We start from the raw sequence: 24,300 nt of genomic DNA on the forward strand, positions 1-24,300 counted from the left end.
AGTTTGGAGTTGAAGGGGGAAGGGGTGGTGAGACGAAGCCACTGGTGAGAGCTGGGAAGGTCTGTGCTGCATATTCATTAACGGAGCTGATAGTGACTGAAGATTCTTTTACACAGGAGAAAGTGTTCTACTAGAGGACTGCCAACTAATAAATGGGCAGGATATGAAAGTATGGCTCATGTGAACTTGGCATCGGGTGCCGATGAGAGGACACAAAATGTGGCTCCAACACACAGCCCTTGCTGGTAGTGCTGAGTGAGTGACCTGGAGATCCAGCCATTTCCAGATGTCCACCTGACTTCTTGCTGAGCCATGTCACAACAACACACACAGCCATATCCATGGAGAAGTGCTTCTCAGTGGCACAGTAAGACATTGTGTGGAAACTCGAACTTTATTAATAATTTAAAGCGCCTAAGATTTAAGAAACACCCTCTGCTGGTGTTTTATAGTAGATTAGCTCTCTCTTACATACAAGGTAAGGATTTCCATCTCTGTGGTTTGTGCTGGACTTGGTCTCCTTCATAGTGATAGAAAATGACTTTCTCTCATTTCTTCACTATCTTGGGGGGAGTGGGAGGGACAGAAGGGAATGGTAGATAGCAAATTTTCCAGATTGGCTAGAATATTTAGGGAATTAACTCATCTTCCATGTTATACATGGACCAGCAGACAGATGAATAGCAAGTAAAATATTATTTTAGAAAATCCACACAGAATTTTCTGAATTTAAATAATCTTCAGTAATGGCTCATAGTAAAAATGGGATAGAGCATGAATTTCAGTTATCAGCTGTCAAGACTGCAAGGAATTCAAACGATCCAGAAAAGTTCTACTCAAAGTGCAAAGTCTGCATTACAGACCTGGCTATCTGCTGTGGATTTTCTCCCTCAGCCGACCTTTTTCCTTTTGTCATTTTTCATGCAGACTTTGCTCAACACTTCTGCAGCTATTTCAGTGTCCACAGAGAAATGCTGCCACGTTATATGCCAACTCTAAATGTACTTTTATCTCACTGCTTTTCTTTCCAGTCAGGTGTTTTATAATAACAAACAGTAACAAAGGCTTTTTTTTATTACTTAAAATATTCAGTGGCTTTTGTCTTCCTAGCGTCAGCAGTAACGTCAGAGGATTGTATCCAAGGAGCTAAATGTGCAGGACCCAGGGTCAGAGCAGCTGAATACACCAACCTCAGAAAACACAGACAATGAATTGCAAATGACACTCAAAACAAAACGAGAAAAAAAACCTTCACACAGAAAACTACAAAAGAACTCTACAGACACTGAATTGGCTTTCTGTACACACTGATCCTGCTTAACTGTGTGTGGTAACTAACCAAACGTTTCAGATACTCATGGCCACATATAAAGGGTTTTTCTTTTCTTTTTTTTTTTGTGTGTGGGGGAGAGTAGTTATAAATATAAAAATATTTCTTTCCTTCAAGTCTATTCTTCATTTTTTAAAGAAGCTTCACTACAGGGAGATAGCTGCAGCTCTTTCTGTTTCGATCTTCAAACACACTAAAGGGTGGCATTAGCGATGAAGTGATTAGTCTTCCGTTAATTCTGCTGAAGGTTCTACACAAAAGGTATATTGTTTCAGCTGGGATTCACATCATGAAACAAAATGGTTTGGTAAACCCAATAGAAGTGATAGCCCTTTCATGACACACAGGGTTCAGTACTGTATATTTCAACTTGTTAGCAAGTCAGAAGCACAAGCGGGAAATCAGCCTACACTGCTACTGAGGATGAATGGGAAAGGCTAAATTGATGAGCTGCTGTTTAGATTTTCCCACTGGGAATTATTCTCAACTGTCCAGGCATTACATCATTCAGGTAAATGGCAGCAGGACAAAATGCTTTTTATTTCTTTGTAGTTAACCAGAGGGCAATATAAAAACTTGAAAAGAAATATATCTACTCTCTATCCATAATGAAGAAATAGGGTTTCTTAATTGCCAAGCTATGGTCAGTTGCAGCTGGTTGTTGGTAACTGAGGAGCTAAATGCATTCTGGTTGTCACCCAAAGGCAATACAAACGCCTCCCTCTCTGCATTTGTACAGTTTCTTTATGAAGCTCTTTGAATCATACTTTAAATCAAAGACAACAATCATATTGGTGTGATGGGCATATACGAAAATAAATTTTACTAAATATATCAGGATTTAAATGATTTTTAAAAACACTTCAGGCCAGGTGTGATGGTTCCTGCCTGTAATCCTACCACTTTGGGAGGCCGAGGCGGGTGGATCACCTGAGGTCAGGAGTTCGAGACCAGCCTGGCCAACATAGAGAAACCTCGTCTCTACTAAAAATACAAAATTAGCCAGGCATGGTGGTGCATGCCCATAATCCCAGCTACTTGGGAGGCTGAGGCAAGAGAATCGATTGAACTCGGGAGGTGGAGGTTGCAATAAGCCGAGATTGCACCATCGCACTCAAGCCTGGGCAACAAGAGCAGAACTCCATCTCAAAATAAATTTTTTTTTTTCAAAAAGCTTTATAGTAAAACTTTTTTTTGGGGGGTAGGGTCAGGGAGCACTGGTTTTCTCTCCATATTACCTTCAAGATAAAACTCAAATTCCTCAACATATGACACCTCCCTTGCACACCTCTGTACCATGCTACACTAGGAAGCCACACCAAAGTACCAAAACCTCTTATGCCATACTTGGTCACACTTCCATACCTTCAAAAATACTCAGTCTTCCAAAACTCAGCTCAGCTCTATCCTACAGAAACAACCCACTCTCACTTTAAGTGACCCTCCTCCTCTAATTTCCTTAGATTTTGGTTGTCAATTACAGCATTTATTACATCACATTGAGTTATTGTTTTATTTGTTGGTCTCTCCTACTAAACTCTGAACTCCCTAAGCGCTCTGCCTCATCTCTCTATTTTCAGGCTCTAGCCTCATGTCTGGTCTACAGTTATGCTCAATAAATGTTACAAGTCAATGAATGAATAAATTAACAGATGAAAGAGAAAAAAATAGAAAAGAAGGAAAATAAATTCAGAAACTAGTATGATATGAAGTGGATGTTTTAGGAGATACAGTAGCAATTGCAAGGGTATAATGGTTTCAGGGATTGTCAATCAGGCAATTACTAGGTACATTCGAATAGACACTGTAAATCTTTATCTGTTTTTTTATCACTCTTCCTCCTTAACCTTCAGTTTTTCTGCCCTTTCTCCCATCTCTCAAGGTTAACAAGTTACAATGTATAGGGCTTTTCTCTTTATATGTATCCCTCATAATTCTGTGACATTTATTATATATTGCTTTGTTTGGTCAAGGAAACAAATTCAAAGAGGTTTTCTCCATTTTTGCTTACGCTTTAGACATGGCAGGACACCAAGCTTTGTGAGTTCCATAGGCAACTCCCTGGGCTTAGTAACCCTCCCAGTACCTGATCTGTTTAAACATACAATACTGGTGAAGCAGGAATAAAGATGTAAGACTTTTTCCAAAAGTATTTCCAAGTATTTACAACCAAGTTTCAAGAAGGAAATCTTACCCATGGCTTGTTTCCCCATGGCACACTGGTAAGTGTTTCTCGGGGACTGGTTATGGTGAGGGTATGGGATCAGTCCAGCACACACGCCAAGAAGAGTGAAGGGTTCAATCTCCAAGTGGGTGGTGTCTCTAACAAGTTAAGTAAGAATCAGATATCTTAAGCATCAACTGCAAAAATAAGTGTCTCTTAGTGGTATAAAAATATTGTTATCTAGGTCCCCAAGGGATTTATAAGTCAATAAAATTCAATGCTTGTAAAACTGGTAAAATAAAAACATACTTAAATAAAATACAATGAAACATAAGAACTTGTAATTAACACATAAATTACTATACTCAACATATAGAAATATATTAATAATATCCATATGGATGAGTAGCCTGGTTTTCCTCATTCTTCTGACATATATCAGTTAGTACATTTTATCACCATTTTAGAGTGGAATATACCTCCTTTAAGAATAGTTACTATAGGCCAGGCACGGTGGCTCACACCTGTAATCCCAGCAATTTGGGAGGCCGAGGCAGGCGGATCATCTGAAGTCAGAAGTTTGAGACCAGCCTGGCCAACATAGTGAAACCCTGACTCTACTAAAATATATATAAAAACTTAGCCAGGCATGGTGGTACGTGCCTGTAATTCCAGCTACTCAGGAAACTGAGGCAGGAGAATCACCTGACCCGGGAGGTGGAGGTTGCAGTGAGCTGAGATCACACCATGCCACTGCACTCCAGCCTGGGTGACAGAGCAACACTATATATAAAATAATAATAATAATAATAATAATAATAATAGTTACTGTAGACCTACAGGGACCAATACCAAAGCCATTAGATAATTGTGGCTACTGAGCACTTGAAATGCTAACTTAATTTTAATTACTTTAAATTTTAAAACTCAAACTGAAATTTAACTCAGTTCAGTTATTTAAAACCTTTTATCTTGGAACAACTTACGTTTATGAATCTTTTTAAAGTGTAAATGTTTTGAAATCAGATCAAGTATTTCTGATAAAAAATTAGCATCCAAATTGAAATGTGCTGTAAGTGCATACCAGATTTTGAGGACTTATATATTAGGAAAAAAGTGTAAAATATCTCATTAGTTTCATATTAGTTACATGTTGACATGATAATATTTTGGATATACTGACAAATAAAAATATTATTTAAAATAATTTTACCTGTTTCTTTTTATCTTTTTAATGTGGCTTTCAAAGTTATATAGGTGGCTTGCATTTTATTTTACTGGACAGCTCTGCTATAGATAGTACTGGACACAAAGTAAGATTTTACCTAGATGTCGTCAGAATCTTGGTGACTTTCATAATATATTTCTGCAGAAAATTCAGTTTTTTGGCCCAATGATATAGCAACTCAGATGTGTTAATAGGAAAGATTACCCAGATTAATTATAGGTCTTTGTGGAAAGTACCAGGTGTGACGTCCAGATCTGTGATATCTGTGGACCCGCTATTTCTCCCTCAAGTGTTTGTGAAGTGTAACCTTAAAAATTTCAGTGGTTTATAGCACCTGTGAACAGAAGTGATGTCCAAGAAACCAGGTCCCAACCCATCAATGGAATATACCTGGTAAAAGATCTCCCATTTATCCAGTTATTCATCTATTTTTTTTCCAAAACACATGTATTAAATTATGTCCCTAGTTTGGTGGGAGAAGGTGCTTTCCATGTATTTCTTGGTTTGAAGAGTATTGTTTTGACCTTATGACCTAGCAGAACCCCAAACCTCTCAGACAAGCAGGAAGGGAAAAGACTTCCTTTATCAAGAAGGAAGGGAAAAGACTCTAGGTTTTGTTTTGCTTTTTTCTTTAAAGAGCACGAGCTTATAGCTACATTTTATAGTCTAGAAGAAAACAGATTTTCTTTTAAATGTACTGTTTTAAATATTGGCCAAGTTGACATTCTCCATCTAAGTAAAAACCAATTTTTCAGATGTTAAGATTGAACTGAGTTGAAAAATGAAAAGAAACATCTGAAGTTTTTTTCTTCTACTGTTAACAACATACATAAAATCATATAGTATCTAATAATTACTAGAAGCCCAAACACTCTAGATTCTGATTTTACAAAAAAGAAAAGAAAATTATTCTCTTCAAAATCATGAGTTTAGAAACTGAACAGGCATCGAGAAATTAAAAAAATTGTTTTTTGAGACAGAGTTTCACACTTGTCGTCCAGGCTGGAATGCAATGGTGTGATCTCGGCTCACTGCAATCTCCACCTCCCGGGTTCAAGCAATTCTCCTGCCTCAGCCTCCCAAGTAGCTGGGATTATAGGCATGCGCCACCATGCCTGGCTAATTTTGTATTTTTAGTAGAGATGAGGTTTCTCCATCTTGGTCAGTCTCAAAACCCTGACCTCAGGTGATCCACCTGCCTCGGCCTCCGAACGTTCTGATATTATAGGCATAAGCCACTGCGCCTGGTCAAGACTTTTTATTCACTGTGTATAAAGCACTTAAATTCAGTTCAAATGAAAACTAAGTAACCTGTTGTTTACAATAGTGGAAAAATTGGAAACTGCCTAAATATTCATCAGTAGAAAACCAGTTAATAAACTAAATATGTGTAGGTAGATAATGTAATAACAATCAGCAATTTAAAAAAAATATATATATATATTTATATATATACAGTCACATACCACATAACGTTTTGGTCAACAACAGACTGCATAAATGATGGTGGTTCCAAACGATTATAATACTGCATTTCTACTGTATTTTTTCTTTGTTTAGATATGTTTCAATACACCAATACTTACCATTGTGTTACAACTACCTACAATATTCAGTAGAGTAATACGCTGTACAGGTTTGTAGTCTAGAAGCAATAGGCTTTAGCATATAGTCTATGTGCGTAGTAGGTGACAGATATCACCTAGGTTTAAGTACACTATGATGTTCACATAATGAAATCACCTGACAACGAATTTCTCAGAATGCATCCCCATCATTAAGTGACACATGACTGTGTATACAAATATACAAGTATATAAATATATATACTAATATGGAAAATGCCCAGAATATACTGTAAGTTTCAAAATCAAGACACTGGAAATGTTATCATTGTTTTATAAACACACATTGTGTGGAATCATGTATGTATGTTTGTTCTCAGAAAAAAAATCTAGAATAGTACATAAGAAATTATTATCATTGGTGACTTCTGGAGGGTAGAGTCTGGTGGGATTGCAAAGGAAAGGGATTCATTCTTCGTACTTAATGCATTTCTACATTTAAAAAAATGTAAGTATAAATTAAATAATATAAAAATTTCTACATTTTTAAAATGAAATTAATTCAATGTATGGAATAGCTTGGTAACTGGGTAATGCTGAGAGTTATATTCATTTACATCAATGAAAAACCAGATGAAAATCCCTGCCTTCATGAAGCTTCTAGTGAGGGGAGATAGACAGTATATAGATACATCAGTAAAACACCCATTTTACTACATAGTACTAGGTGCAAGAAGGAAAAAAAAAAAGGAGTAAAGAGGAGTGGATAGAGATAAGGGTTTCTATTTTCAATAGAGTGGTCAGAAAAGTCTCACAAGAAGGTGACACTTGAGTGAAGACCTGGAGGAGGTGAAGCAGTGAGCCATGTAGGTATGTGTGAGAGTGCTCCAGGCAGAGGAGGCAGCCAGTGCAAAGGTGCTAAGGCAGAGGCATGCCTGTAGTGTTCAGAGAAGAGGCCAGTGTGGTTGAAACGGGGAGTGGGGAGAGGTAGAAATGGAAGTGGGCAGATCGTGCAGGAACTAGAAGGCTTCTATAAGAACTTCTGAGGGAGACAGAAAGCCCCTGAGGTATCTGAGAAGAGAAGTGACATGACCCCTCTGCTCTATTAGGAAAAGAAAGACTGTATGGGAACAGGTGTTAAAATAGTCAGGCTTTTGCAAAAATCCAAGTGGCCTGGACTAGGTGGTGGATTGAGGTAGTGAAAAGAGTTCAGATGCCAGGTGTATTTGGAAGGCTCACCTGATAAGGTAGGGGTTAACGTGGCTATAGAGAAAAAGGGTCAGGATGGAAATGGAGGGTTTTTTTGGTTTGAGTAACACAAAGGATAGAACTGCCATTTATGGGGCTACTATAAAATAGTTCTTTTATAAACTCATGCTATATATTTTGAGTCAAGGTCTCACTTTGTTGCCCAAGCTGGACTGCAGTGTTCCGATTATAGCTCACTGCATCCTCAAACTGGGCTCAAGTGATCCTTCCACCTCAGCCTCCCAAGGAGCTCGGATCACAGGTGTACACCAGAACAACCAGCTAACTTTTTCTATTTTCAGTAGAGACGAGGTCTCATTGTGTTGCCCATCTCAAACTCCTGAGCTCAAGCAATCCTCCTACCTTAGCCTTCCAAAGTGCTGGGATTATAGATGTGACCCACCACACCTGGCCCTCAGTCAATTTTGAATGAGGGGTATAAAATAGTACTTTGAGAGATTCACATCTTTAAGGAAGAAAAATTCTGACTAAACAGTATTATTTACAAAGTGCAATATATATATATATATATATGCAATATATATACTGGCAATAGGGTCTTGCTCTGTCACTCAGGCTGGAGTGCAGTGGCATGAACACGGCTCCCAAAGCCTCCACCTCCTGGGCTCATGCAATCCTCCAGCTTATATCCCTCTGAGTAACTGGGATTACAAGCATGAACCCCCACACCTGCCTAATTTTTAAGTTTTTTGTAGAGACAGGGTCTTGCCATGTTACCCAGGCTAGTAAATTGTAATCTTTTAAAAAGTAGTATATTTCAGTTGGTAGCAGAAAACAAAAAAGTTTTTCTTTTTCCTTGTTTTAAGAGATAGACTCTCACCCAGGCTGGAGTGCAGTGCCACAATCATAGCTCACTGTAACCCATAACTCCTGGACTCAAGCGAACCTTCTACCTCAACCTCCCAAGTAGCTAGAACTACAGGTGTGCACCTCGTGTACTCAACCTGGCTGATTTTTTATTTTTATTTTTAGACATAGGGTCTTGCTATGTTGTCCAGGTTGGTCTCAAACTCTTGGCCTCAGGCAATTCTCCTGCCTCAGCCTCCCAAAGCACTAGGATTACAGGGGTGAGCCATTATATTGGGTCAGAAAATTACTTATTCTTGATTGAAGACATAAATAGTTATCAGGTGGTAGTATTAAACTCCCTAGCAATATATCTGCAAGAATTCCAATTTCAGGTAAGTGGTACATCAGTCACATGCATCAGACAGCAAGTTATATAGATGTTCTTTAATGTACTCCAAATGGAATGCAGATGCTCCTAAAAATATCATTGTTCAAGAAGAAATATTGTGAACATACTACCAATTCAAGTGTATAAACTGAACATAAACTTCGAGATAGTTTTTGAATACACTATGTAGGGAATTCCTGCACTGACAATAAGAATTCAGATGTCCATGGACAAAATCATCTCTAAAAGAGACAAGTACATTTTTATACAGCTTGATTCATTAGTTCAATTTTGGCAATAATCAAGTATTAAAATCAGAGAAGCAACTCCTTTTAAAAAATATACATTGAGGCCAGGCATGGTGACTCATGCCTGTAATCCTAACTACTCAGGAGACTGAAGTGGAAGGACTGCTTGAGATTAGGAATTTTAAGCTTCAGTGAGCTATGGCGTGCCACTGTACTCCTTCTGAGTGAAAGAGCAAGACCATCTCAACAAAAAACAAAAACCAAAAAAAACTACATATCTCTGTGTGTGTTTGTGTGTGTATACACACTAACTGTCACATGAACAGAAAGGATAATTAAATCTAAAGATGACTAATTAGCTGCTCTGTAATACTCTTCACTGGGATAAATGATGGGTTACGCTCTGCATTAAAATTGTAAATTTCTATATGGTACATATATACCATGAAATACTACGCACCCATAAAAAGGAACAAGATCATGTCTTTTGCAGGGACATGGATGAAGCTGGAAATCATCCTCAGCAAACTAACACAGGAACAGAAAACCAAACACCACATGTTCTCACTCATAGGTGAAAGCCGAACAATGAGAACACATGGACACAGGGAGGGAACAACACACACCGGGGGGCCTGTTAGGGGGCTAGGGGAGGAAGAACATCAAGACAAATAGCTAATGCATGCTGGGCTTAATACCTAGGTGATGGGCTGATAGGTAACAGCAAACCACCACGACCCACGTTTACCTATGTAACAAACCTGCACTTTCAAAATAAAAAAAAAGATTGTATTTTCTAACAGTTCCTGCCAAAAGAGTACAAGATAGGACTGAAGATGATAATGAAAAGAGAAAGTAGTTTCTATAGTCAGAACAGATTTTAATTTATGCCTGCTATGGATCCTACTTACTTATTAATTGTGTGTTCATACAGTGCGATGTTACAATCATTTTCTTCATTCACATCTAAATATTCAACCAGACTCTCATGTAAGAAATCTTCAAAATTCCTGGGAAATCATTGATCAAAGAGATATCATTAAAAAGCATTTTTTCTTCAGAATTTTATATAACAGGAGATACTGGCTTTCATTTAGGCCCAAAGCACCTTTGTCTCCCAGAGAGTATCACTACATTGGGATACCTGAAACATGTTATTCTTAGCTCATACAGTAACCATAAATTGCTGAAATAAAAACGGCAAAGTGTCCATCTGTAACTCTTGTCAATCTAGTCCCCACTTCTTCAAAAAATTCTAACCACAGAAATCTCATGATGAGACCTATGGTGTCTACACTGACATATAATGTGTAAGTCCTTTTCTTACCAGAAACACTTACTTGTGTACCACTTGACACCAAGACTCTGTAACTATCATGTTCTAAATTCATGGATATTTTAAAATGTCCAAGCAAGTTCACATGGAGCAAAATAGGTTTTTAATAGGCCAGCAATCTGATGAAAAGAAATTAAAGTACTAAAGGAAAATACACTTTTCTTAAATCATGTACGTGTGTACTAAGGAGATTGATAAGTTTTACTTTTGGCTACTTACCTGTACCCTTGAGCTAGCTCTTCCATATGTTTATTTGTGACTGCTGGCTTCTGCTTCTTGACAATTATATAGGGTCTAGAATGGAAAAAGCAAAACCAAATTAATAGTAGTTCCAGGGAAAAATTACACAGGCAAGTTAGTTTACCAAAGTAAGATGAGGGAAGATGTAAATACAACCAAACCTATTCCCGGATTGCTGAGGACACCAGGTATTTTTTGTATGCATGAGCATGGTGTAGGGGCCTATGTTCTCTCTCACATATATACACGCACAGACTCAGGCCCATGTGCACATGTATGTGTGTACATATTCATGCACACACACAGTGCTTCCTGCAAGTATCTTAAAAAACATTTGATTTTGAACAAAAAGGCAACACAAAAAATGATACTCGATAAAGTCTGAAAAGGAAACAAAACCTTTAATGTTATATTTTTTAAAAGTGTGTCATGTATCATTCCAAAAACGTTCCCTGGAATGTTTGGAATGGAAATATTCACATTGGAAATATTTTGTATACTACTCACAAAGTTAACTGGCAAAGGAGTACTGTCACCAAGGGTAATAATGGCATTGTGTTATGAGGTTCTGATGAATATCCAGATGTTTAGAGTAGTTTAATTTAGTCTAAACATCACTGAGCTAGGCTAGCAAGACACTTAAAGCTACATATGACCAAAGAGAGTGGCTAAGAGTTGGCAGAGAATAAAGCTTTCTTACTTTATGATTTTCAGCGACATAACGGGTAGAAGGTGGAGAGGGCATTCTGGCAGATTAACCTGTAACTGTCAGTGGGGACTTGCCTCGGAGGGCTTTGCCACCGTGAGGAAACCCTGACACAAAGGATGGCACGTGGCACTGAAACGTCAAGGGCTGTTGCTATTTGGATAAGCAGCTCTTACAGAGAGGAGCAAGTAACCACTAGACACTTGTACGCTCTACCCTAAAGTCCAAATAACTATTTGAGGACTAATGAGCACTTTTAAACAGTTAAGAAGAGGAGCTACACAGTTATAAAAGGGGAACACAAGTTGTTGAAAAATGAACTGGGTGAGCTTTTCATGGAAATCCACAGTACCTCGAAATTCTGGCTCCTTCTTGGTAGGAAAGCAGAGCCCACTAATGCCTCATTTGAGCGCTGCAGTGAAGTTCAGGTTAAGCCTCAGATGTGACAACAGAAATAGGAGGAAGGTGGGGGGATCACATCTAGCTGCCTCAACACATAAAGTAAGGTTGAGTAAACCTTACTTTACTCAACACATTCTACTATTTTTTCCTGCTAGATCTGTTATGCCATTCTAAAGCTGCTTCTAAAAGAGTTTTCTTTTCGAATATGTCATGTTATATTGGATGTAATGAAATCCTAAAAAAGACTAACCTAGATATTGTCACTATTATTCCTGTCCTTCACTGGACCACGTTGTTAATAGTTATACATAAGCACCTAAGGTGTGCCTGGCACCCTACAGAGCACTTACCACATGTGATATCACCTAGTTCTCATGACAATCTCAGGCAGGCATTACTGTTTCCATTTAGGAAACCAAGGCTGAGAGACTGTAGTAGTATATTCAGAGTCACACAACTCAGTGAGTGGGAAGTTAGGATTCAAACACAGGTATATTATCAGCTATCCATTCTTTAGTTGCAAAGAAGAGAAACCAATTCTGGCTAATCTAAACAAAAAATGAAGTTTACTGGAAGCATTAAGAATTTACTGGTGCTGGGTGCAATGATCCCAGCACTTTGGGAGGCTGAGGTGGATGGATCACTTGGGGCCAGGAGTTGGAGACCAGCCTGGCCAACACAGTGAACCCCCCACAGCCCTACCTCTACTAATAATACAAAAAATTAGCCACATGCAGTGGTGCATAACTGTAATCCCAGCTTCTTAGGGGGCTGAGGCATGAAAACTGCTTGAACCTGGGAGGCAGAGGTTGCAGTAAGCCAAGACTGTACCACTGCATTCTAGCCTGGTGATGAAGTAAGACTGTCTCAAAATGAAAAAACAAAAAAGAATTTAATGGAAACACAAGAATCAAAGGAAAAGGTAAAATGCTCAGCCTCACAAAGAAAAGGAACTACAGCAGTTCCAAGGATCCAGAAAATGAGGAGTAACAGGTAGTCTCTTGAATGCAGCACTGGGAGAATGAATTAAGTCCAACCACTTCCCTCCCTTGATTTATTCTACCTAGGATTTAAAACTCTCTGATGATGGGATCTGACTGGCCTCGTTTGGGTCATATGCCCAACCCCTTGCTGAAGAGAACAGGGCGCTGAACTAACCATCCCAAGAAGCCTGCCAGTGGCAGGGGTTGGGGGGGCAGTCCCCAAAAGAAAATGAAGTACTGTCATCTGAAGGAGAAATGGATGCTGGACAGTCACTCTCCCAGCTCTGATAGACTCCTAGCTACTGCTAGCTCACTGCCTCATGCTTCAACACTACCTGAGGTCTACACAGAATAACTACAATAACGCCAGAGAAGGCTTGTGAAATGAGGCAATGACCTTAGCTGATGTCTCTGCATATCCCCTCAAACCAGATACTATGTCACATTCATCTTTGTACCTCCAGCTCCTAGACAGTACCTGTGTATAATAAGTCCTTAATAAATACTTGCTGAATGAATAAAAGGAACCTACTTTTCCATTGTGTCTAGTGTTATTTTATTTCTTCATGCCTCCATGTTTTAATTCTTGCCTTTTTTCAGCCTTTCTCCTCCCCTACCCCACTCCAACATTCAAGTAACACAATCTACTCATCCTTTAAAGTTCAGTTTGTAGCAACAGACTATAGTGGGCAAAATCATGAGTCAAAACGAATCCTAAGGACTTTCATATAAAAAACAGACTCCACCACTCTCTAACTTTCAATAAATTACTTTGCCTTACTTCAGTTTCCTCATTTGTTAAATGAAAAGAAAAATCCAACCTCATAGGGTTGAATGAAGTTAAAGCCTTACACATATAGTGCATCCATTAAAATGACAAATAGTGGCTAGCATTAACTACTAGCACAGTTGATTGGTATTAGTCATTTTTTCTGTTTTTCCCAGCAGACTGAGCTCTCTGAGGGCAGACTCTGTCTCCCATTAATCTAAATCCTCAGTACCTAATATGCATATTCATGAAGTGTTTGCTAACAACTAAATTCATCTTCACAATTAAAGAGGTTAAAGCAGTTTCAAAAATAAAAATAAGTCTATTTCTTTCAAGAGCAAATATAAAGAGATTCTTAAAAACTCTTCTTTTAGTAACATATACCTGCACAGCCTTCCTCCATCAGAAGAAATATAGACACATCGATCTGTAAGATTTGTTGAGATGGAAACAAATTCATTGATATATCCTGCTCTTCTCATCAGTCGAAATGTATTCACTAGCTTTTTATGGTCTCGAATGACACCCAAGATGTTACCTAAGCAAAAAGAAAGAATAGGTAAGTCAGAAATAAAAAATAAATCCACCCTGATTTAATATATTCAACCAATAAAAACAGTAAGCAGCACTAAGCAGTCATTTGAAAATACTGTTATTAACACCTGCAGCCAGTCCAAGGGGTTGCAGGGAAGCAACGAAGGAAGAATGGTTAAGGGCCAGTCCTTCCACATGCTGGCCAAGGAATACTGGAAAAGCTAGCACCATTTTCCTCATCTGTCAGCACAGTGCTGGGAGCATGAACTTGGTGCCCAGAACCACCTGGGTTTGAACACTGTCCATCACTTCCACAGGCTGGTAGTAAAGATTGAACAAGCTGATCATTTAAAGTACTGAGAATTCTGCCTATTACCTACTGCTATTATTAAACTGCTGCTTGTTTAATCATCATCTGTGAAATGAGGAAAATATGAATTTTGCTTCCCAAGGTTAGTGGGAGGATTCAAAGAGGTACTGGGTAAAAGTGCAGAGTGAAGGCTCACTCAGTGTTAGCCTCTGGGATACAATGAACGAGGCAGTAAGTTAACAGCTCTGCTGAGGCTCTGACCCCTTCCTCACCAGCCCATATGAAAAACAGTTAATGTCTTTCAGAGTCAGAGGAAGGGGGAGAGGAAGAGAGAACAGACAAGTGATAAGGGATAAGCTCATGGAGCTTACTAGTGAGAGGACAGGCACACAGAGCAGCAAATCAAAAGCAGAAAGGAAGACAATACACTTGCTGCTGAGTCTGAAAGACTTTGAAGGAGGCAGGAAGAGGTATATGAAAGAAGTAATTGGAGTGTGAGCCAAGGAGAGGGACCCTCTTACCACAGGCTGCTGACATACTGTTTATCAGACAGCTAAACAAAGTCAATTCACTGTTAAGAGTTGATCTGATAATTTTTGCAGAGTGACTCCAATATTTAACTTGCACTTAAAGATACCATGTTGAAACTTATTCCACCATGGATATGCCAGCAACTACAAAAGGGCAGAAAGCAGTCACTCTCTGCAATGTTACCCTTTAGCTCTAACAGCTATATCCTCTCAGAACCTTGGACAACCCAGCCAATAAAGTAACTGTTTCTGTTATCATTGCTTTTTCTACTTTTAGGTGAAGGTCAACTTGGACCCAGAATTAAAGTGTATTTGTGCTTTAAATGTCAGGATAATAATGTATTCCCTCCCCCTCTTTACAGACTATCCAGGATCAACATGTCTCTATAATATACCCACCATTAAGAAAGACAAGAAACACATTTGGGTAAGAGAGCTCTTCCCCACATAATAAATTCACATCTTCTACTCCCAAGTTACTGGCTAATTTAACAATGGGTCCATCTTCCATATCAGTTGTGATGTGTGTCATAAGGGCCAAGTTTTTAACTAAGCCACATGCCTAAAAAACAAAAGATAGTCATTTCTAAGAATGAACATTAGTAATACAAAGTACAGCTATTTGAAAATAGCTCACTACTTTTCTGGCAGCAATGCAAAATGGTACAACTTTCTAGGGGACACTTTAGTGATTCACACAAATGCCTTTAAAAACTATATATCCTTTAACTCAGAGGAATTTATCTTCATAACAAGCAAGGATATAAAATAGATTTAGCTACAGAAATGCTCAGCACAGTACTATTTGTAATTATAAATGCTGACGGCATCATATGTGCCCAACAAGTTGATTATATTAACAATCACTCCTAGACAATGGAACATTACAGTCATTATGACATTGTATAAAATAAGTAAAGGAAAACATTAATAAATGCAGCTACATAAAAATATAAAACTTCTGGCCTGAAATGAGAGACTGTATAAAATAACTGGTCAGTATCCTAAAGTTTCTTGGTCATGAAAGGTAAATAAAGAAAGACTGAAAAATACATTCAGATTAAAAGAGACAAGGAGACATGACACCTAAAAACAATGTGTGATTCTGCACCAGAAAAAAGACAACAGTGGAACAACTGGCAAAATCTGAATAAGATCCATAGATTGCAGTATTGTTCAATATCATGAGGTTGATAACAGTGTTATGGTTATGTAAAATGTTCACAGTTGGGAATCTAGATGAAGTATTGTGGAAAATCTTTGTACTAGTTTTGTAAGTTTTTTGTACATCTAAAATTATTTCAAAATGAAAAGGAAATAAATGGTTTTAAATGTCTATACACCCCGGCAAAGTTCTAAAACAAAAATACCAACAAGGACAGAATATAGTGAATAGAAAACAATACTTAAAGACAGATGATTTGTAAGATTGTATCTTCAAGTCTTAAAATCATCTGCTGCAGTAATGCACAAAATAGCTACTTTACTGAAGTTAGCTGAAACAATTTCTGGGAAATGAAATGTTTCAAAGTTCAAGATATATAAATTATAAAAAATTTGACAAACTGCATAATTTAGTGTCAATTTCCATATGTTTTAAGATAAATTAGAAGAATAATTTATAAAAACCACAACTCTACACAGACTCCTATTTTCATCTCTTCCAAATAATAACAAATCCCTATACTTTGGAACCTACATCTTTTACTTGTCATAACTTAACTTATTAATTCAGCATATATTCATAGGGCCTCTACTCTAACCAAGCCTCTGTGTTAGGAGCTTGAGATACAATGGTGAACCTCCCTTCCTCCAGATTTTATAATTTAGAAGGAATAGAATCAAGTGAAACTAACAATGTTAACACAAAGGAGAAAGGACCATGACACAGAGAGTAGCAGGTGGTATAGAAGTAAACCAACGTAAACTCCCTGGCTTGGTGTTTAGGCAATTGCTTGTGTTTCCAATATAAGTGAGTTAGAATTCACATTAGGTAATGGACTGTATACTCCTAATTGGCTGTGACTGAGCCCACCTAAGGACAATAAGGAGCTGCTCAAAAAGAGCCTCTCATGAGCATGAGAGATGATAGGTCTTTCAATCTGCCTTCACATTCTTATCCCTTCTGTGCATGGTTTAATTTTGGGATAAACTAAACTTAGCAAGAGAAACATGGACTGTATTACTTTTAGCTAACTTACTGAATCAAATGCTTCTGCAGGTCCTAGTTTTAGAATGATACTAATGTAGTCTTCCAAGCATGTCAATATTTCTTTGCCAGATAAATGGCAGACCAAAGAAAGGATATGGCCTGGGAGATGGGAACAGAAACAGACCACCGCCACCCCACACTATGCACAGACATAGGTATTGTCTCTGACACAGCATCAAGACTCCTCAGATTCCTTACCTCTCCTTCAGGAGTGTCCGAAGGACAGAGCATTCCCCACTGAGATGGCTGGAGGGAGCGAGGACCACTCACTTTTCTTGTTTTTTCAAACTGGGAAGAGATTCTTGTCATCATGCCCAGTGCAGATATATATGACAAGCGAGACAGCACTTGGGTCACACCCTGGCGGTCCATTTTAAATCTCTTTAGAGACCAATTTCCCTGTAGGGAGATGAAAGATACAAGGCTATTCCTAACCCAGTCCTATATTGTCTGATACTGTGCAGTAACTCCAATAAGTTCATTATAGGAACTTCATGCTTTCAAAATTAGAGCCATGACACATATTCAGAAATCAAAGCGTCACAATTAAAATGAAAACTTAGTCAAGTCACTCACTGGGGTTTTCTAGGAAGATATTGAACATTACTATGTCTAGCAACCATCTCAGAAGTGTTTGATGCATCAACCTTACCATATCAAAGCAGTCACCTTCTGAGGAACTAATTCTATACGGAAAAGCCAGTTCAACCAGAGATTTCAATGGGAAGTCATAAACTAACTGATAAAATACCAGCAACAAAGAGATCACTTCATGTTGGAATGTGCGATCATTTGGATGTTTTCCAAAGTTGGTCTTAAGAACAGCAAAATGTAGCAACAGAAAAATAACTCTGATACCACTTATTTGGGATAATGAACAAACTGAAGGCTTCCTAATCAAGGTTTAAGCAATCTAAAAATAGTATACATATCCATATTAAGAAATATATATTCTCTGTGGCCACTGTATCATTAGTACAATAGATTCATATGAAATAAATCCTGAACGTTAAATTTACTTTATCTTCTTATGCATTAAACGTTATATTAAGTATATTATTTTATAATTGTATTAATTGTATATACTGAAAATATTCTCAAGGAGATCTTAAAGATTAAGGTCAAAAATTTTTCAAATTTAAATTCGTAGTAACATGAATTAATAGTAGAAAACAGTACTCATCAAAAAAGCAACGCAGGTTGGGTGTGGTGGCTCACACCTACAATCCCAGCACTTTGGGAGGCCAAGGTAGGCAGATCACTTGAGGTCAGGAGTTTGAGATTAGCCTGCCAATGTGACAAAACCTTGTCTCTACTAAGAATACAAAAACTAGCTGGGTGTGATGGCACATGTCTGTGTTCCCAGCTACTTGGGAGGCTGAGGTGGGAGGATCAATTGAGCCCAAAAGGCAGGCAGAAGCTGCAGGGAGCTGAGATTGCACCACTGTACTCCAGCCTGGGAGTAAGACCCTGTCGCAGAAAAAAAAAAAAAAGCAAAGCAGACAATAATATGTGAACAAAATTGTTGACTCAAGTTTTCTAATTCCAAAAAGAAAAACTGCACCTGCCATGGTTCTTCATTCCTCCTCAGGGGACCCAATAAAAGCTAGGAATGTTCTCTTGAGAAAAATACACATAGAAACAAGAACAAAAATTTAATATTCATTTTGGACTCTGGTGGATTCCAGGTTAAAAACCCTTGTAGCAGAAAAATTGCTAGGGTTTCAGGAAAAGATTAGGTGATCTGTTTGCATTAAAATATGTAACTTTGGGGGAGCTCCCTCACAAATTAAAGTTTGCTCACTATTACAGTAAAGATCGATCACTTTGGAACCTTAAGTTTCTGAAATGTGGAAAAGAGCTAAGCTCTAAGAAACTCTATTATAAGGCAAAGAAACAGAGCAACCTTATATATCCCACAAATTAACCTCTCATATTATTACTTATTTCATTAACTCCTTTTATCCTCAGAGGGAGAATGAATCTAGTAAACTGACTTATGCCCAGAGAGTAAGAGTAAATAAGGTAAATAAGTATTCAGCACACAGCTAAAATAAGGCAGCAGCTGTTGGCAAGTAGCAAGTAGATGGGAGTAAAGCCAAGATGTTCGGCAAGAGAATTTGTTCTTGTATTCTGCAGGAGTATTACAAAAGGGAGAGACGAGAAACAGACAAGAGGTCTAAAACTGGTCCTTTGGGAAAAATGTATTTGGTAAAAGCATTCTGCTAATAGCAACTTAGAATTTTAAAGGTTGATCTTTTTCTGTTGCCTAGAGTGGGGCACACCTGTAACTAGGCCTGCTACTGATTTTTGTAATAAGCAGTTCTGTTAGGGAGGTAAAGCAGTTTCATTTAGGGGAAAAAGAACTACTTAAAATAGCTCTTTTGACCTGAAAATCATGGGTGAAGAAGCAAGAAAAAGTAATTCTAAGAGAAGTGTGTTCAAGCACTCTTTGGAGGATTCTCTTCAAATATTCAGGGATCCACCTCAGACAAGTTCAGACCACCAGAGTTCATGTGCCTAAATAGGGACAAAGGCCTGGTTCACCTCAAATTTAGATGTAGCTGTCATTGCAAGGGCCACTAAGACCTACTATAAAGTTCCAAAGTCAAGTATTGAAGCAAGTCTGCAATAATTCTTTCATCATTAAGGGAATCAACATGGTAGATTATACCATGCTTTGTTGGGGCAAAAGCTCATCCATAAAACTAATTTTATGTCTGGTATACAAAACATGAACCAGACTTCATCAGATAGACCTATAGTTGTCATGCTTTAAGAAAGGGAGCAAAAACCCATCTGATAACCTTTTATGAATAGCCTGAGACCCTGACTACACAGCAGCTGCCGAGAGCTGAATTCATTCATAACTGAATTCATTGCTTATGTGAGGAACAGCTGATAGGTCTTTGAAGAATATAAAACTCCTGTGAAATGAAACATTTTGTATTATTTTGGACAAAAGGTTGCTAATTCATAAACCTGCCTGAAATGTGTCAATTTTACTACAGAAGAAAAATAGGAAAGTATTCTTTAAAAGAATGGTTATTAACAGTTAAATTTTCCGCTATGCATCAGTATCTATTTTCTTACTGCCTCATATAACAGAAACTATAATTTCGCAGGAAAGTTATAAATAACAAAATTCCTATTGATGACACTTCAGACTTTCTTTCAAAGTAGAAATTTGTGCTTTGTAAACATTCCTTTTAATATATATATTTCACCTGGATTCTCAAAGTGCTTTAAGTTTCCATTCCACTGAACAGATTTACAAGTAAATTACAAAATGCCGAAAGAGTGACTGAAGACTTACAGTAGAAATAGCGTTCACCATGCCATTGGTGATCTGGTCTTGGCGCATGTGCTTGACAACATCAAACTGGGCTGCTCTTTGCTTAGGAATCACCTGGTCGGCAATCTTTTTCATTTCAGAATTAAATTTTTTGAACAAGTCTTCAAAAAGAAGAGATAAAAGCTAAAAAAATAAAAGGTATATGGTGATTTTTCAAAAAGCATTGCTACATTATTTTAATAAACTTCAGGTCTTAAGAGTTTAAAAAGATAAGATGGAGAAACCGCTTAAAACAGAAAAAATAGGTATTTTCAAATTCAGTTTAATAGATATGTACATAATTTTCTACGTGCTTAACACTGTGCTAGGTATTTAAACAAAAGCAAAGATGATGATATCACTACATTCAAAGACATTTCATCTAGACCACTCCTAGACTTTCAGATTTCATTGACCAATGACCTCATTTTTAATTTTACAGATAAAGTTATACATTAAAACTAAAAAGGATGTGGGGAGAAGAATTACCATTAAAAACTCTGAAGATACCCAAGATGTTTCCTGTATCATTGGTAAAGATGTAAATTAGTACAATCACTTAGGAAACAGTTTGCCACTATCTACCCATCCCTATGCCCCAACAGTTCCTCTCCTAGGTATACCTACTATAGGAGTGGTTCTCAAACTTTAGCATTTGCAGTAATCACTCTAGGGGATTAAAACACAAAATGCAGGCCCTACTCTTACAATTTCTATCTCAGTAGGTCTAAGGTAGTGCCCACAAATGTGAATGTCTAATCAGCTCCCAGGAGATGCCAGTGCTGTGGGCAGGAGGAGGGCACTCAAGATGCTTCTACTAGCTATTTGTAGCAGTTAAAATCTGGAAACCATACAAACAATATGTAGACAAGCTCTGGTATACTTATACAATGAAACACTATGAAACAATGAAAATGAACAAAAAATAACCACAAAATCATGGCTGAGTATTAAAAACAAATACTCAGCAAAAGAAATCAGACATAAAACAACATATATATGACATGATTCCATTTATATAAAGTTCAAAACCCAGCACAACTATATTATATTGCTTAGGAAGGGACAATTAAGTGGTTAAACTTTAAAGAAAAGTTAGGATGCAATATAGTGTAAAAGAAGGAATCAGCTAAAATTTTAAGGACTTCTTAAAGGCCAAATGTGGACTGCCACACAAGTTCAGAATTCTTCTGAAGCCCAGGCACAGGAAGTGTCCACACCCACTCACAAGTTCCTCTCTGTGGAGTGCTCATGAAAGGCTGCAGTGAGGCAGAAGACCTGAGAGGGACCCCTTTGCTGGAACACAGGCAATAAAACCCTACCTATTTCTCTGGGCTTTCTTGCATAGGAAGTAACACCTAAGTCCCTGGGAAGGGGCATGACATCCTCCTGCCTAGCAAAGTCCCAGGAGACAAAAATAACCTGTTCTCAGAGAGAGACAGAGGCAAAAACTCTGTCCCAAATCCTCCCTGCTCTCCCCACAAGCTCTGCACCTACAGTAACAAGCAACAACAGTCTACCCCTGGAAGAAGGCCAGCAAACCCTCTGATTCCAGGAAAAGGTGCAATGCCAGAGGGAAGAGAAGGCGGAAGCATCTTACCCTAGGGGAGGAGCAGGAAAACTTGTTGGGCAAAGATCCTGCACTGATACACAGCAGGGGCCAGATACCGCAGGGAAGGGGCAGGAAACTGAAAGCTTTCCTTTAGAAAATGGGGGAAAAAGAAATGACTGCCCATTCTCACCACTCCTATTCAACACTGTATTGGAGGTGCCATTCAGTTCCACAGGACAAGATAAAGAAATAAAACATATAAATATTGGGAAAGAAGGAATAAAACTATCTTTACTTGCAGATAATATGTTCATCCACATAGAAAATCCAAAAGAATCTAAGAAAAAAACCTTAATAGAAATAGTATATGTGTTTAGCAAATTTGTAAGATGCAAGGCCAATAAAGACAAAGCAACTGAAAATAACCAAAACAAATTCAAGAAAACTTTAATAGGAGAGAGATGTTCATGGATTGAAAAGCTAAATATTATTTAGATATCAGTTCTCCCCATGTTGACCTATAAATTCAAATGCAATCTCAATGAAAAAGCTTGCAGGCTTTTATTATTTGTGAAAATGGAGAAGCTAATTCTAAAACTTTAGTAAAAGTGTTAAAATTCCTAAGTTTATAATAATACTCAGAAAAAAATCTTCACTATTCACTTCTGTAGGAAATTAGAGAACTAAATTATTATTCTGCAAACAGGCTTAAAAAAAGTCTAGCAAGCATTTATCTTGCCTTTCCCATGTAAATTATGTTTCAGGGTAACCAAAGAGATGACAATGAAAGTACTCTTCATTTAAAAATTCCAGCTAACAAATGTGCCAGGATGAAAATGTTATCACTATTTTGCATGCCCTAATGAGATAATGAATAAAGGAAATGATCATCAGATGCTAAACAAAACTATCAGGAGAAAAGTTGATGGGGAACTTTATAGTGGATGAGTCAGGGACCCGAACACCTAAACCCAATGATCAAGTTCAATGGCACAAAAAGTGGATAAAACCAGACATACAGGATAGGATATACCCCCACTACCCATTAAGTGTTTAGTCCAAAACCAAACCAAACCAAAAACAGAATAGCTTCTATCTTCTAGATTTAACTCCTGGTTTATAAGAAATTTAGGAGAGAAAGGAGTATATACATGTTGAGAGACACCATGAGGGCCAGGAGTGGTGGCTCACGCCTGTAATTCTAGCACTTTGGGAGCCCAAGGCGGGCAGATCACAAGGTCAGGAATTTGAGACCAGCCTGACCAACATGGTGAAACCCCGTCTATACTAAAAATACAAAAATTAGCTGGGTGTGGTGGTGCATACCTGTAATCCCAGCTACTCAGGAGGCTGAGGTAGAAGAATCACCTGAACCTGGGAGGCAGAGGTTGCAGTGAGCCAAGAGCACGCCACTGCACTCCAGCCTAGGCAATGAAGCAAGACTCTGTCTCAAAAAAGACACCATGAGGATATGTGATAATTTTAGGTGTCAACTTGACTGGGTTAAGGAATGCCCAGAAGGTTAGTAAAGCATTATTTCTAGGTGTGTCTCTGAGGATGTTTCTGGAAGAGATTGACATTTCAATCAGTGGACTGAGTAAGGAAGACCCTCCCTCACCCAATGTGAGCCCGCATCATCCAATCTTTTGAGGACTCAGATACAACAAAAAATCAGAGGAAAGGCAAATTTACTCTCTTCTGGAGCTGAGACACTAATCTTCTCCTGCCCTTGGACATCAGAACTCTAGGTTCTCAGGCATTCAGCCTCAGTCTGAGAGTTAACACCATCACCTCCCTGGCTTTCAGGCCTTTGGACCTGGACTAAATTATACCACCCAGCTTCTCTGGTTGTCCAGCGTGCAGACAGCATATTGTGGGACTTCTCTGTCTCCATAATCACATGTGCCAATTCCTATAATAAATGCCTACTTATCTTATCTATCTATTATAATTTTTTTAAAGTCATGTCTTTTAGAGATATATTTTTAAGTATATACAGAATGTGATTTGACATCTGAGATAATGAAATGATTTGACAGTTAGAATTTATTTAAACAACCCAATTTGGGGAAGAAGGGGAGTAGGAAAGAGTTGAGGAAGGTACAGATGAAACAAGATTAAACTGTTATCTACTGATAAAAAACTTAGAAGTAGGGCCGGGCGCGGTGGCTCACGCCTGTAATCCCAGCACTTTGGGAGGCCGAGGCGGGTGGATCACGAGGTCAGGAGATCGAGACCATCCTGGTCAATATGGTGAAACCCCGTTTCTACTAAAAATACAAAAAAAATTAGCTGGGCACGGTGGCGCGTGCCTGTAATCCCAGCTACTCAGGAGGCTGAGGCAGGAGAATTGCCTGAACCCAGGAGGCGGAGGTTGCGGTGAGCCGAGATCGCGCCATTGCACTCCAGCC

The 24,300-nt window shown here is 38.2% G+C and overlaps 1 protein-coding gene across 3 annotated transcripts in view; it reads right to left on the reverse strand.

Annotated features, from left to right (window-relative positions):
* POLR3B (RNA polymerase III subunit B) overlaps positions 1-24,300 on the reverse strand; it is a 132,517-nt gene that overhangs the window by 49,612 nt on the left and 58,605 nt on the right. For all 3 annotated transcript variants that reach the window (XM_064379896.1, XM_064379898.1, XM_064379897.1), the window contains exons 13-19: positions 20,320-20,481; positions 17,202-17,402; positions 15,191-15,353; positions 13,802-13,955; positions 10,537-10,611; positions 9,893-9,991; positions 3,525-3,652 (exon numbers count right to left, since the gene is read on the reverse strand). In XM_064379896.1, the coding sequence (XP_064235966.1) occupies positions 3,525-3,652; positions 9,893-9,991; positions 10,537-10,611; positions 13,802-13,955; positions 15,191-15,353; positions 17,202-17,402; positions 20,320-20,481 (982 nt within the window). The remainder of the gene's footprint in view (positions 1-3,524; positions 3,653-9,892; positions 9,992-10,536; positions 10,612-13,801; positions 13,956-15,190; positions 15,354-17,201; positions 17,403-20,319; positions 20,482-24,300) is intronic.

This window comes from Aotus nancymaae, unplaced genomic scaffold (assembly GCF_030222135.1).
Source record: "Aotus nancymaae isolate 86718 unplaced genomic scaffold, 86718_ANA_hifiasm-v0.15.2.pri h1tg000021l, whole genome shotgun sequence".
NCBI classification, from domain to species: Eukaryota; Metazoa; Chordata; class Mammalia; order Primates; family Aotidae; genus Aotus; species Aotus nancymaae.